Source organism: Dendropsophus ebraccatus, chromosome 2 (assembly GCF_027789765.1).
Source record: "Dendropsophus ebraccatus isolate aDenEbr1 chromosome 2, aDenEbr1.pat, whole genome shotgun sequence".
In the NCBI taxonomy this organism is placed as follows: domain Eukaryota; kingdom Metazoa; phylum Chordata; class Amphibia; order Anura; family Hylidae; genus Dendropsophus; species Dendropsophus ebraccatus.
In genome coordinates, this window is record NC_091455.1 from 27162392 (window position 1) to 27177895 (window position 15504).

Below are 15504 nucleotides of genomic sequence, written 5' to 3' on the forward strand. Positions count from 1 at the left end.
ATTCGTAAGAAAATTTAGATATATATATCTGGTAGCTGTGGGCTGATATGTTTTAGCCTATTGTCCTTGTATGTGTTACTAGCTGTCTTTTCCTAGGTCTTGTGATAGTAGTAGTCCAGGTTCTCCGGTCAGAGGATGGACACCAATATGTTATATGTAGCAGTGTTTATTCCCTGTGTTGTATGTTGTATACCACTCCTCTACATTGTGTTTCCGCAATGAGTTTGTAGTCACCTGTGAACAGAATAAAAGGAGACCATGGAGAATTTGTTCACATATCTGTGGAGTGAGCGCTGAACAGCAGGGTGGTTCCTCGTTTGTATCCTCCCGCCCCGTCTACGTGTCATCCCTTGGAGGCGTGCCTGGTGGTGGGAGTGGTTCAGGTCAGGAGTGGAGGGGGGAGTTGGCACCTATGAACAAGGCAACCTTTGCTGCACCTGCCTCCAATGCTGACGGCACCTTACATGTGGGATGACACTGTGCATAAGGAACAATGCTGAAGACTTCCTAGAAAGGGTGAGGTTGTGTGGAAAGCAGTGATTCTCTGTTACTGGTGGTGCCATAGTTAACTGTTTAGTTAAGTGACTGGAGGTATAGTGTGGGCGCAGTAAATAGATTGAACCCTTACTACACCACCCACATCATGTGTCATAAAGATGTGTATGTGACTTTATTATATTTGGTTAGTCCAATAATCAGGTCCAGTCAATAGTCAAGAATTAGGTTGTTTGTTGAGATATATAGGGTCTTTTTTACCCATCCATCCATTTCATCATACCTATCATTAACTTACCCTGATACGTAGGTTCCTTCATGGAATAAGTTGACCCCTGCCATTGTATATTATTAGGGCTCACAAAGACATTATTAACATAGACATCTAATCGCTGAGGGTTTGAGTAGTAGATTCCCATGACGACAGACTACAATAAAAGAAATGTAATGAAGTAAGTATGGGACGCTGTGGAATGGAAAGCCAAGCATTTATGTAGGGGGGTTCAGGTACTCAGTGTGACATAAAGCCAAGCAAGCAAATCAACAGTATCAGCCCATAACAGGTGTGGTGGTGGGCTCTGCTGGGCAGAAGCTGCAACCGGTCACTTGCTAGATGGTACTCTGTGACTCCATTACTGTGGTGGTTGGTCTGTGGAGTATAGCTCAGCCCGGTGGAAGGTTGTCGTGACACCAGTGCTAAGTCAGCACAAAGGTATGAAGGCACACCTGCTTTTATTGTGTGGCTGGCTATACTTTTCCCCTATGGTCGATGACCTGCCGGGTTGTGATGAGTCCTTTGGGTGCTAATCAGGGTTGTCCGGTGTGGAGATGTGACCCACCTGGACTGTCAGTACCCCCACTCACAAAAATGGGGGAGATGACCCAAGGACTGTGTAGGTGCTGGTACAATGATCACTGAGTCCCAGTAGAATAAATAAACTCTCTTTACTGACAAGTCTTCTGTGATACAGGTGAATAATATAATATGTGACTGATACAGACTTGCTTTCATCAGATCTGTGCTGAGAGCTGCTGAGGGATCGAGTAGAATAGCAGTGCTGACTTGGTTGCGTGCTGAGAAGAGTAGAGAGTTTAGAGGAGTGGAGAGGAGTTTGTCATGAGAGGCTTAACCCAATTTAGTAGTGTGCTCTGCCGGGACATAAGTAGAAGAAGAATACTTGTGAAGAATACTTGAAAGAAGAATACTTGTGCCCGTGTTTCAACCTTTGTTGCTATAAACCACCTTTTTTCCTGCAGTGTCGAGTTACCTGTCCTACCAGCATGACACAAGCCCCAGTCCTAGTTACCTGAGTTGAGCTAAGTGTCCGAAATTATCCGGTGTCACCTGCGCTGCGAGATAGAGTACCTAGGCTTTTGGCTGCTTTGCTCTATTCGCATCACTTCTTCTGCTTTAGGATACTGTCCTGCACTTTTAGAGATGTTCAGGGCATGGGTTGAGAGGATTCCTGACTTGTCCTCTCTTTAGTGTTTAGCACTGCATCTTGACGACAAAGAAAGTCTCTGTGTTCTCCATACGTGTCTGTACACTACAGCTGGTCTGTACCAGACAGGGAACCTGCCTAAGCTCAGCAGGGATTCCTGATCTGTGTGTCTTGGTCTACTGAGAAATAGAAAAGAACTGACTAGGTGTGTCTACATTTCCTCTCCCCATGTGACAACTCCCTACAGGGTGTATGTAACAGCTCCCATGAGTGGTGGAGAAGAGAGTGTGAGAAGAAAAAGAGTAGAGATAGGTAGAAGAGAACAGCAACTCTCATTGGTGTACAGAACCACAAACACAAAAATAACCCTTGGCTTACTACGGATGTGCAACATACATAAATATACAGACAGTGACCTCTTGTGGTAAAACTTAAGTATGCACCTCCATTACCACTGTGTTTCTTACAGTACAAGGCTTTGGTGAGGGGTGTTCTGAGCAGAAACACCTGTGGTGTTTATATTATAGACATGCACATGATGTCTTAAACAGGTCATGTCACATAAGTAACCTCTCTAGGAACCACTTATGTTGTATTAGGTTCTTTCATGTAATATACTGACAGACATTCACTTAAATTCAATGCTGCATTTTGGCTGGCCACAGCCTTTCTCTGTACCAACCCCTTAATGTGTTGAATGGTTTTATTATGAAATATGATGCGGTATTGATACCTCTTCTAGCTGATTCTTACATTTGTGTTGTTTGTGTTGAGCAGTTTCAGTCGCAGTTTCTGGGGGCTCGTGCTGGTAAAAAAAACCTGATATGTCTTGTTTGTAGCCACTACAGCGTGAAACAGGGAGACCCTCTTGCGACAGCTATACCCAGAACACCGGCCATGGTCCTGGGGCCCTAAAAAATATAGAAGAGTACAGTGAAATCATCAGAATAAATACAAGGAGAAAATAAATCTATATGATCAGACATTAAATCCCACATACCATTGATAAGGTCCAGATAACCATCGGCCAGCACAGCTACAGGCGAGAGGCGTCTTGTCTCTGTGTCAGGATCCAGACTCTCAATAACCAGCATCTCATAGTTCAGGCCGCTGCACTTGTAGCTCTCCCAGGTCGGCATGTATACACATGTATTATCCTTGATAACCCCTGAGAAACGTAAAGGCATACTAATACTAAGGAGAAGTGCAGAAAGAGGAGGTAGCTATAGAAATATGTATTTAACATGAATCAGATGCAGTTTGGTGCAGTCTATGTAACTCTTGCAGTGAGATTTGCATGAGGCATGGAGTGAAGTGCATTTCCACATGGTTCTCCCAGCTCATTTTAGTAGTTGGTGAGAGTCTGAGCTCTCAAACCCCGATCAGTCAGAACGTCTGGCATCTAGTCTGCCTAGTATTTCCCCTCCTATTATCTTAGGATAGATATACTGTATGTATACACCAGGCAGGTTTACATTATGTCATTGTAGATTTACCAACCACATCTGCTGGAAATTTGTTCCAAGCATCTACTACTCTTTCAGTAAAGTAATATTTTCTCATGTTGCTTCTGATCTTTCCCCAAACTAACCTCTCACTGTTAACACCTATAATGTTCACCACCCATAATAATCACAGCAGAATACAATAAATAATGTTAATAATTCTTTATTTGACACTAAATCCATTATTAAAAACACCCATTAAAAATAACAAAACAAAAACAAAAACTTGGAGAGAGAACTTGGTACCCGTTAGAAGTAAAAATATAGGTAAGGTGCTACAGAAATCTAGTGCCTGCTGCATAACATGGAGACATGATTAGTTAGATAGTTAATTCGTCACACATGCCTAGCACTAGACAGTAGTCAAAAATAAATACATTTGGGAGGTGAAAAATATAAAAAGCATGATTAGTTTTATAAACAATAACTGACTGTACAGGGAATAAGTAAAGTGCAAGTGCAGAGAGCTATATCTCAATAATTTAAGAAAGATGGCAATAAATATAATACATACGCAAGCATAAGTTAATATAGTACAGCCCTACAGTCTCACCAAAACCTATTCACTAACAGGTACAAAGTAAACCTTTGAGGCGCACCTGGTATGGGTTTACTTTGTACCGGTTAGTGAATAGGTTTTGGTGAGGTGTCTTTGACTGTAGGGCTGTACTATATTAACTTATGCTTGCGTATGTATTATATTTATTGCCATCTTTCTTAAATTATTGAGATATAGCTCTCTGCACTCGCACTTTACTTATTCCCTGTACAGTCAGTTATTGTTTATAAAACTAATCATGCTTTTTATATTTTTCACCTCCCAAATGTATTTATTTTTGACTACTGTCTAGTGCTAGGCATGTGTGACGAATTAACTATCTAACTAATCATGTCTCCATGTAGCACCTTACCTATATTTTTACTTCTAACCGGTACCAAGTTCTCTCTCCAAGTTTTTGTTTTGTTATTTTTAATGGGTGTTTTTAATAATGGATTTAGTGTCAAATAAAGAATTATTAACATTATTTATTGTATTCTGCTGTGATTATTATGGGTGGTGAACATTATAGGTGTTAGTAGCTAGTTGTGGGCTTCACCCCTCGTGAATATTTTGTATACATTGACCCCTTTCTGGGACTTGTAGGTGTTCTAACCTCTTACTGTGTCCTCTTGTTCTTAAGTTCAGTTTTTTTTCTAAAAACACTTCCCTCCTGATCTTTATTTAATCCTTTAGTCCTTTACCTTTATATTTAAAGGTTTCGATCATGTCCCCACTTTCTTTTCTTTCCTCTAGACTACAATTTAACTCATTAGGTTTTTCATGATAAGGTTTCTGCCTGACAACCTCCACCATTTTTGTAGCACGTCTTTGGACCTATTCTACTTTATCAACATTTTTTTTAATGTGAGGTCTCCAGAACTGGACACAATATTCCAGATGTGATCTCACCAGAGCTCTATACAGCGGGATCACAATCTCCCTCTTCCTACTGGTTATACCTCTAGCTATACAGCCCAGCATATGATTTGCTTTGCCTTTCGCCAGGTTGCACTGGTGACTTCGGACGTCCTGCTCAGCCAGTGAGTGGCTGTGGGGGGCAACGCACTGATTGGCTGATAGGGACGTCCAGTTGGGAACCCCAAAGCACGCTAGAGCGTGGAGCAGGTAATGTATGCTCTGGCAGGTAGGGGGGTTAACGGGGCTGTTAATTACATACTCGGATGTCAATCCCCCTGCATGACTTCTCATAGAAACTGACAGTTAAACATCCACAGCGGATTTAGCTGAGGCAAGGAATCTGCAGCAAGGAATCCGCTGAGGATCTGGCTTGTGTGTTTGTACCCTTAGGGGGATATTTATTAGGTCCGGCGTTTTCTGCGCCGGGCTTGAAAATGTCCCCGCAGCTCCGACAGTACGCTGGTCTATGTAGAGGCGCACTGGCTCTACATAAATCCCATGCGCACCAGTGTGTGCGCCGAGGAAACCTACGCCGGCTCAGAGCTGGTGTAGGTTTCCTGATCATTTTTCTGCAAGAAAAATGATAAATTAAGCGGACCCAGGGCCCGCACCCCCTGTCCACCCCCTCCTCGTCCCCTAGGCGTACCTGGCGGAAAATGGCCAGATTATATTATCTATTATAAATATTTATTAAAGTGTCACTGTCGTGATTTTTTTTTGCAGAAATCAATAGTCCAGGCGATTTTAAGAAACTTTGTAATTAGGTTTATTAGCCAAAAAATGCATTTTTATCACGAAAAAGCAGTTTGAAGCTTTCCCCCCTGTCTTCATTGTTCTCCTATCGAGAGAGCTAAAGAAAAGACCAAAACAGGACAACAAAGAGTTAATCTACAAATACCTCACCCGTTATCTCCTGAGACAGTCACCACTGACCTGTCTGAGCTCAGATTACAGCTGTCACCCAGCTCTGTGCCTGTAATCCTCTGTTATCTGCTTTCTGCTGCCGGCTAACTCCCTCCTTCCTCCTCCCTCCTCCCCTCTCCCTAGAGCAGACAGAGTACGACTCCTGCAACAAGTCACAATGTCCTGATTTTTTGCAGTGGATGGAAAAGAGGAAGGAGGGGGGGACCTGGGAAAAGGCTTTTTACATGCAGATAATGGCAGATTTGGCTAATAAACCCAATTACAAAGTTTCTTAAAATCGCCTGGACTATTGATTTCTGCAAAAAAAAAAAAAAAAATATTTGCATCTGGCCATTTTCCGCCAAAAAATATACCTTTTTGGCTTGAAAAATGTCCCCCTTAGAGTATACTTAGGGTAATTACCTTTGTATGGTGCCACCTGTAACACAGGGATTCGACTTCCATTCAGGGCAGTCAGCATTACTTTGGGAATCCTGTAGTCTCCAAGACCATATCTTTTGTCTCCTTCCCACTGATATTCTGATTGTGGAACTACAACCCCAATGTATCCAAGGAAAGAACCATCCAGGTCTTTCAACAATGCCTTCCTTTTAGCATCGCAGGTCATATCTACACAGTCAGATGGGTTGGCTTTGCTGTTGTGACAAGACAGAAACCAATCACATCTCTGCTGTTTACATAGACTAATATATTACACACATTTCACTCTGTATTGCAATGTGTGCTAACCTAGGGTACTTAGAATTAGAGATGATCGAACAGCGGAATATCTTAGGTTCTATCGAACTCGAAAATTGCCGAACCTTCCGCATTTGATTCCCGATGCCTTCCCGGTCTAAGGGGAAGGAGGAAACGGCCCGGTTACCGCCTAGAATTACGAGATTTAGCCTAGGTAATAGGCTGGATCACGAAATTCCAGGCGGTAACCGGGCTGTCTCCTCCTTCCCCATGGACCGGGAAGGCATCGGGAATCAAATTCGGAAGGTTCGTCAAGCTTCGAGTTCGATAGAACCTAAGATTTTCCCCTGTTCTATCATTTCTACTTAGAATTTCTTTAACTTTCCGTCTAGTTGCAAAGGTGTACATACTATAGAGGCCGTCCATGCAGTTGCTATAGAGGTTACAAAAAAAAAAAAACTCTTAGCCTCCTTGCTACTTTAACAATGTTGACAGGTCGCTAGACTGCAGAACCAGATGTCACCTTTAGGAGTCACCTTTCCTGGGTCCTTACAATGGCTCCCAGTATTTATATATCCCCAGGACTTAAATTAAGAGACCAATTAGTGGTCATGTGAGAAATTGATACAAGGGGGCATGGCTTGACTGCCGATGTAGGAGGAAGCAATCGGCATCCCCAGGACCGGCACCACCCGTTCACTTACCCCCCTGGAGTTGCCTGCTGCAGTCAGCATACACCATGATCCGCTGGCAGAAAAAAGTGGGTAAGGAGAAGGGCAGCAGCATGGCTACGCCGCATAAGCAATGCGGTGCCGGCGCCAATCAGGATCGCAGCCATGACATAGCGGGCAGGCTGCAAAGATTTGCTTGCACTACTGGAGATTGGGATACTCGAGATGCCGGAGAGGAAGAGGGCTGTCTGAGCTGAGAAGCAAGGAGCAGAGCACAGTCACCAGAGGAGGACAAGGATCAGGCAGCAATATAAGTACTGCAGAGGCAGTTTTACTTTCACTTAACCCCTCACAGTCTGAGAAAGAGAGTATAGCAGCCATGAGGAGGAGTTTGCTGCCTCAAAGCCCACTCTGAAAGATATATATGCTGCCCTTGCAAAAAGCAGTTTCTCCTTACATGCCCATATTGGAAGTGTAAAAGAGACATTAATATTATCAGGCATGGTCTCAGAAAAGTGAATGAAAAAGTCACCTCATTGGAAAAAAAAAGAGTTAGTGAAAGGGAAGACAAGTTGCTGCCTATGACATGTGTTATTATGGTGCATAAGATTACTGTGCTTATTGATAAAAGTAATGATTGAGAGAACACAAAGCAGCATAATAACGTGCAGTATACAAGAAAAAGGAGGGGGGCGGGGGTAGTGGATTTTTTGGAACGTTGGCTGAAAGAAAAGTTTGGCACAGATAAACCATTGCACAAAGGATGCCTCTCTGACCTTTGCCACCAGGGGTGCTACTGATGCTCCTACCAATCCTACATGTCAGAGACAATATTTTACATTTTTTTAATTAAAAATTTATCTGATTAAAAAAAAAAAATACAAAAACAGAAACCCATGATAGACACTTTCAAATAACTGACACTAGACCAACACATGGAAGCAGACTGGAAAAGACAGACCGCACATTTCGACGAACAATTTAATCTGCACCCAAAGCCAGTAAATGCATTCTCAAATTGACTGATAAGGCAACAGGTGAAGCCAGATATTGAAAAAACCTGGAAAAGACCCATTACTTTAACAAAAAGAAATCATGGCAGGTAGAAAAAAAAAAAAAAATTTTCCAGGGAGCATGGCTCATGGTCTCCCCAAGAAGACACATCATTCCCTTTATACAGACACTGTTATCAGCCTTAAAGTTGTTAAAGGAGTAAACAAGTGCTCTATTGCTCCTAAACATCGGCCCGCCGAATACGGCCTTAAACTCTTCTATCCATGATGGCAATAGCTCACACTATTATAAGGGTCTCTTTTTGATCTTTGCTATGGGGCTCTGTTTCTCTGTGCAGATCACTGACTATTTGCATAGCTTAAAGGAGAAGTTCGGCCAAAAGTATTTTTTAATATGTTATTACATATGGAAAGTTAGACAAATTTCTAATGTACATTAATTATAGGAAATGCACATATACTGCAATTTCCCTTAATTTAGTAGATCATGGAGACTTCAAATTCTGTAAAAAACTGTGATGTCACGAATCAGTTGTAATTCCTATGGAGTGTCCAGCTGGGGGCGCACTATATATAGAAGTCAATGAGTACCATTGACTTCAATATATAGTGCGCCCCCTGCTGGACACTCTATGGATTCAATGGATGTCTATGTAAAAACGTAATGTTATGTACAGTATGTTTTATCGATTGAATACATTTATGGAGTATTTCATAAATATATTCAATCAATACATTGTGCTTCACACATCAATCATTTCAGTATGACTACTTACGTCACATCTGGACGATGAATAAAGACTTTCTGATTCTCTGAACTGTCCACCATTGTTATCCCGGAGACTTGCACTGGGTGCTGCAAATCTTCATTCTCAGGGTTGGTCATGAACATTACATTGGATTGTCCAGAACACACAGATTTGTAGCCCACAAATGTTGTATCTTAAAATGAAACAATAATTCCATAGTTTCTATTGCAGCAATATAAATAATATACAAATGTATAATAATGATAAATAGAAGACAACTATAAAGTATAAGGATTATTTACCTTCCACGGTCATGAGGCCGCTGATCGCATTATAGGTCACTAATCCTGCATTCGGGTATCCAGGAGCCAAATTATGTCCAGAGGCAAAGGTGGGCCAACATATACCACTTCTACCACCTGTATAAGAATGGGGGATGTAAAACAAACCTTGGTGACTAGAAGCATACAGTAAAAGCATGACTAGTTGTGATATGGAGGGAGCTCATAAAGCATTTTGCCTCTTTACAATTGAAGCTGCTATGTGTAGACATTAAATAAACAATTGTAGAATGCAACATAAAATGAGCAAGTCTTCTATAGATTCACATATATTCAGTGTGAATTCACATTAGAATGGGAGGAAAAAAGTGACCTGAGTAACATGGAATGAGGCCTAGTCATCAATGCTAGACAAACAGGGACTAGGATTTCACAAGCGAACAACTATATTGGGAGTATAAGGGATGTTTATTGAGAGTTTATTGAGAAAACATCCAGCAAAAGGGATCCCTGTGGACAAAGCTCATCAATAAAAAGGAGAAGTAAATTATACTGAGGCAGGCACAGTCAAGCAAAAACAGCTGAATAAAATACTGGTCTAACCAACGTGGAATAATGGACTAATAGATTACTGTTGATGATCACAATGTGCAAGCTTCTATACAGCACAATTATATTTTATGTGTCCAAATGCCGATTTAAATCCTGTTGTTGATAGCAACATGCAGTCAGGGTTTATATATCTGTCAGTGCCATCAATATTGGTTTTGTTCTGCTAGAACAGTGCTGTTATATTTCAACCTGTGTCCAAATGTTTTCTTTTTTTAATTCTGTGCAGCATGCTGTCATTTTTTTTATCTATTTGTCAGTGCCGCCAAAAGTTATTTAGTTCTAAATTGAGTCAAGCAAGTGTTTACCCAGCGCTATTATAAGTTGCAATTTAAATGCTGTTAATGATAGCAGTATGGTCTGTCTTTTACATCGATTTAAAAATGGTATTGTCATGCATCAAGCAAATGTTTATGCAGTGACATTATGTTTCAAGTGTCCAAGTGGCAATTTAAATCATGTTGCTGATAGTAATGTGGGTTGTATCTCACTTTCACCGGGCTAGGTTTGTTCCTTATCATTTTGAGTTTTATTTTATTTATTCTATGTTGTATTTTGGTGGTATTGTTTTGCATGCACATTATAGTGAATTGGGCATGCATTTTATTGTGATTGGCCATTTATCCAGTTTATGCTATGTTATTATGTTGTGATCCCAGAAATTGTGGGGATTCACAGGTATTTATTCAGACCATGTATTGATTTTAGGTGTTTTAAACTTTTTTCTTGTAATGGATGGACCAGACACAAGATAGTAGATCCCCTAGATCATCAAGGAGTGCTGACATGCCTTCTCCAAGGAGCGGAGTCTAAGGAGCCCCAGGTTTGTTTCAGAGACGCCGCTAGGTGATAACTGACTAAAAGGAATGAAAGAGTTCTGGAGTCCGGGACTAGATGTACTTCTTCCACAGTGAAACTGCAATGTTTCAAAGTAATGGTGTCGACCAGAGTGGAGCAAAGAGCCAGAGATGAAATAAAAGATCCAAACAGCTAGAATGTCGCTGGGAGGTGAGGAAAGTGGCGAATGGCTAGGGAGCACAGACAAAATGGCTGACTAAAACAACACCAACAACTGAGCACAGAGGTCAGGAAGTGATGGCTTTAAGTACCTTCAGGTGATCAGTCTAGAATTCACTAGAACATGTGTGCCGAGCCTGTACAGGTTAACAGACATACACCTGCCACTAGAGGGGGCTCAATCCCAGGAAGTCAGCTCAGCTCCGGTGAGAAGATGTCAGAAAACAAGTACACTAAGGCCGGATTCACACTGAGCAAAACTAGCAAGTCTATGGGAGGCGCGCGCTCCTGCTCTTTCCGCGCTGAAGAATGAACATGTTTATTCTTCAGTGCGAAGAGACGCTGTGAGAACAGCAGCGTGCGCCTCCCATAGACTCACATTATGAGAGGGAGGCTAACGGAATTCCGCTAGTTTTGCTCAGTGTGAACCCGGCCAAAGAAAGAGCAGGAGAGTGAACAGATAACAGACACGGCTGTGTGCTGTTACATTTTAGTGATGTTGTTAATCACGATTCCAGTAAAGATGACTTTCTATAAAGTGTGCATTTTTGAAGTGGTTTATGGAACCGGAGATAGAGTAAAAGATGAGGGGACAGCAGACAGTAGCGGATTACAATAAGTCCGTTTCGGGCGGTAGCCCGGGGCCCTGAGCTACTAGGGGGCCCACGGACACTTTTTTTTACAGCAATTTTGCACAATTCAGGACATCATGATATTATCTATCCTGTATTATAAACACTATGCTAGTACTGCCATAGTTACAGTGGGCTGGGGGGTGGGGGGGGCAGGCTTGGTTAACATCCCGGGGCCTATGGTAAAGTTCATCCTCCCCTGACAGCAGAGGGGGGACCAGTTTAGATAATGTTAAAAGTGTGCCTGGAGAGAGGAGTCTTTAGGGCACGGTTCAAACTGTGAGTGTAGGGAATTAATCTAATATGTCTGAGTAAAGCATCCAGAGAACTGGTGCAACACGAGAGAAGTCTTTGAGGCGAGAGTGAGAGGTTCTGAATATGGAAGAGGTTAATGTAAGATCATTAGCAGAATGTAGAGAGCGGGTAGAATGGTGGGTGGAGATGAGGGAGGAGATGTATGGAGGGGTAGAATTGTGGAGAGCTTTATGGGTGGGGGTGGGGAGTTTGCACTGGATGCCCATTAAATTCAGAATTCAGTTCAGTGACTGGCACAGGGGGAGATGTCAGTGTAATGGTTGGAGAGGAAGATGAGTCTGGCTGTTGCGTTCAGGATAGACTGGAGAGGGGAGAGCTTAGAGAGAGGAAGACTGATTAGTAGGAAGTTACAGTAGACAAGACAGGAATGGATCAGGGCGACAGTAAGAGTCTGAGTTGTATCAGTTGTAAGAAATGGGCAGATTCTGAAAATGTTTTTGAGCTGTGGGTGACAGGAACGTGCAAGAGCTTAAATATAAAGAAGTAAAAGATAAATCAGAGTCTAGCATAACCCCCAGACATCGAGCTTGATTCACAGGAGTGATGCTAGTACCAGAGATTGAGCGTGAGATGTCAAGTTCAGGTTAGTTAGAGGGAGGAAATAAAAAAAGATAATCAGGGATTACCTGTCGAAGGTCTCTTACTGCGATGCTGAGAAGTAAGCCTGATATTGGGATCAGTGTCTGTGAGGACATCCCTGCAATCAAAGTCTGGACTGGATCCCACCAGCACCGATTTCTGGAAAAAAAATATATAGATTACTTAAATAATTTTGGGACATTATTTCAAATGTAAAGGACCATGAATCCGAATATAGAAACATATTTATAATGATGTCGGGATTCTGATGTTTTATTAGTTGAGCACTAGAGGCCGTCATTTGAAAATTTGAATAATCATGCTGTAGTTCCACACCTTACCACTAGATGTTACTGTTTTGCCCTTGTCTTTTTCCAACTGCATGGTGTGGAGGCCATCTTTCTTCGTGTTTGAGACTATTACGGACCATGTGGCAATGTAAACATTGCTTGAGTATTCCGACTTGTTCCAGTCCCCTGCTCCTGGTACCTATCTTCTTCAAACTGTTTGTAGATGTGTAATCAGCTGATTACAGGACCGAAAGTCGAATCCACATCAGAATATAGTAGCGCAGGAGTATATCAAATTGCACACAGCGGTGCAGCCAGAAGTTATCCAGAGGTAGATGGCATAATATATTCTTTATTACAACGCGTTTCGGCCCTATATCGTCTAACATGGGCCTTTATCATACTTGATAAAGGCCCATGTTAGACGATATAGGGCCGAAACGCGTTGTAATAAAGAATATATTATGCCATCTACCTCTGGATAACTTCTAGTTCAGGAGAAGGCTGAAAAAAAATATTAGTTATGGGTACTAGATTTCTAGAAGTGAAATGTTGAACCAAGGATTTATTTAGATTTTTGGAGAAGGACTTTTTCCTAAAGTGTTGGGGAACCATAACCACATCACGACTCCCCCTGAGAAATATACACCACTTTCTTATTTAATTGTTTACATTTTGAAATTAAAATATAGATCACAAACAGAGCAAAAAGAACATATATGTGTTTTAGTTTTTTCTTGGTTCAATTCTTTTGAATTAAAAATTCTGCCACAACTAGGTGGATAGAATCATTGCATTTGTTAAGATATTTAGATAAGAATTCACATGTTTCTTTTTTTGTCTTGTTTTTAGCAGACAAGAAAGTATTGCCTGCCCATATAACAAGATCCCAGTGGAAAAAATGGCAGATGTATACCTATACATGAATGTGAATGATAACACAAAAACTGTTTTCTGGTTAGTGGTTGGGTGAAGCCATTTATTGTCAAACTCCTGTGTTTTTTCTTTTTAAATCATAATGAAAATCAAAAAATCCAAATGACTGATCAAAAAAATTACATACACCAGTTCTTAATACCATGTACCATACCATAGTCTTTTGTGGTAGTCGTGGATAAGGCTCTTTATTTAATCAGTTGGCCATTCAGCAACTAGCCATACTGGAGGCAAATTTGCACTCATCAGCTCGGAAGCTGCGCATGGGACGTACCAACAGGACAAAGATCCAAAACACAAGGGGAAGTTGACCTGTTATTGGCTACAGCAAAACAAAGTGAAGGTTCTGGAGTGGCCATCTGAGTCTTCTAACCATCAGGTACATCCTCTTTAATCTGACCCAGGGATAGAACGGCTCTGTCATGGGAAGCCGGTGCTGCGGTCCGTTTTTTGAACCGCGGCCTGGTTCCTGTGTACGGCGCCGTTCTATCCACTGGTGCCAGTCCGGGGCTGAAGCACAGGAGCCTGCCCCCAGTGGGAGGAAATTCCCTCCCCTCTATGATGCAGCTCCATTAGAATCAATGGAGCTGCGTAATACAGGGCTGGGGGATTCCACCCAATGGAGGTGGGCCGGCCCGCCTCCTGTGCTTCAGCCCCGGCCCGGTACCCGTGGATAGAACGGCGACGTACATGGGAACCGTGCCGCTGTAAAAAAAAAAACGGACCGCGGCATCCACAACTACCACAAAAGCTGACATTGATGTTAGAGGGGGGGGGGGGGGGCAATACACAGTATTAAGAACTGGTGTATGTAAATTTTTGATTATAGTCATTTGGATGTTTTTGGTTATCAATATGATTAGGGATGAGCGAACTTTTGAAAAGTTCGGTTCAGTTCGATCCGGGGAACTTTCGTGAAGTTCGGATTCGGCCGAACTGAACCTAAAACGAACCTTGCTATAACGCCTGAATAATTACACCTACAATAGTTGGAGTGTGATAGGGTATAGTTTTGTTTAGTTGCAGTTGCTATTACAATAAAAAAAAAGTGGAAAAAATAAAAGTTCAAAAATAGTAAAAAAAAAATTAGCCAAGGTGTAAGTGATTACACGAGACATAGGACACAAAGTTCCTTGGACACAGTAGGGTGGAAAACAGACATTTGACAGTGGAACCAGCAGCAGTAATAGTACTGTAATGGACCCAGTATGGAGGAGGAGGAGGCAGTAGCACTTGATTGCAAACAGCATAGTATGGTTGAAACTATTGGAGGAAGCGGCACCACTTGATTGCACCAAGCCCAGTATGATTGAGAACAGACTATTTGAGGAGGAGGAGGAGGCAGTACCTGATTGCACCCAGTCCAGTATAATTGCGAACAGACTATTCATGAAGGAGGATGTTCAACCTTGGAGTGGTGGCCTGGGATTCCTCGCTGATGATGTTGTTCACCGCACTTTTAAGAACACGGACGAGTGGGATGATGTCCTTGATGCCTGCTCACAGAGTCGCGTCCTCAAAAGGGATCAACAATTGGCACGACATGTTTGAAGAAACCTGTGCACTATGAGGTTTATCACATGTGCCATACAAAGTGTATGACTCCCTGCTGCACTGCAGAGAAAAGGTTCCTCCCTTTGTGGGCTACAACACTTCCCACCGTTAGTTGACCTTGGCTCAGCCATTCATATATCTCCTACTTGATGGTCCGGAGGAGCTCCTGCCCACTGTGGCTTCGTTCACCCAGGCTCACAAGATGGAGGACAGCCTAAAGCGCCGAGCCTGACATCGTTGGTAAGACACCGGGGCAAGTTGGACTGCAGTCAAAGTGGTGGATGGTTGCAAGCTGGTGGAGGCAGAACTTGTGCAGAACTGGCCCCCTAAAGCATCGGGGAAGTGACAGTGGCAA

At 42.3% G+C, this 15504-nt stretch overlaps 1 protein-coding gene across 1 annotated transcript in view; it reads right to left on the reverse strand.

Annotated features, from left to right (window-relative positions):
* Positions 1-15504, reverse strand: part of LOC138783038 (fibrocystin-L-like) — a 218263-nt gene that overhangs the window by 11632 nt on the left and 191127 nt on the right. The window contains exons 54-60 of the mRNA XM_069957185.1: positions 12417-12528; positions 9239-9355; positions 8964-9129; positions 6228-6460; positions 2938-3105; positions 2691-2848; positions 794-923 (exon numbers count right to left, since the gene is read on the reverse strand). Of these exons, the coding sequence (XP_069813286.1) occupies positions 794-923; positions 2691-2848; positions 2938-3105; positions 6228-6460; positions 8964-9129; positions 9239-9355; positions 12417-12528 (1084 nt within the window). The remainder of the gene's footprint in view (positions 1-793; positions 924-2690; positions 2849-2937; positions 3106-6227; positions 6461-8963; positions 9130-9238; positions 9356-12416; positions 12529-15504) is intronic.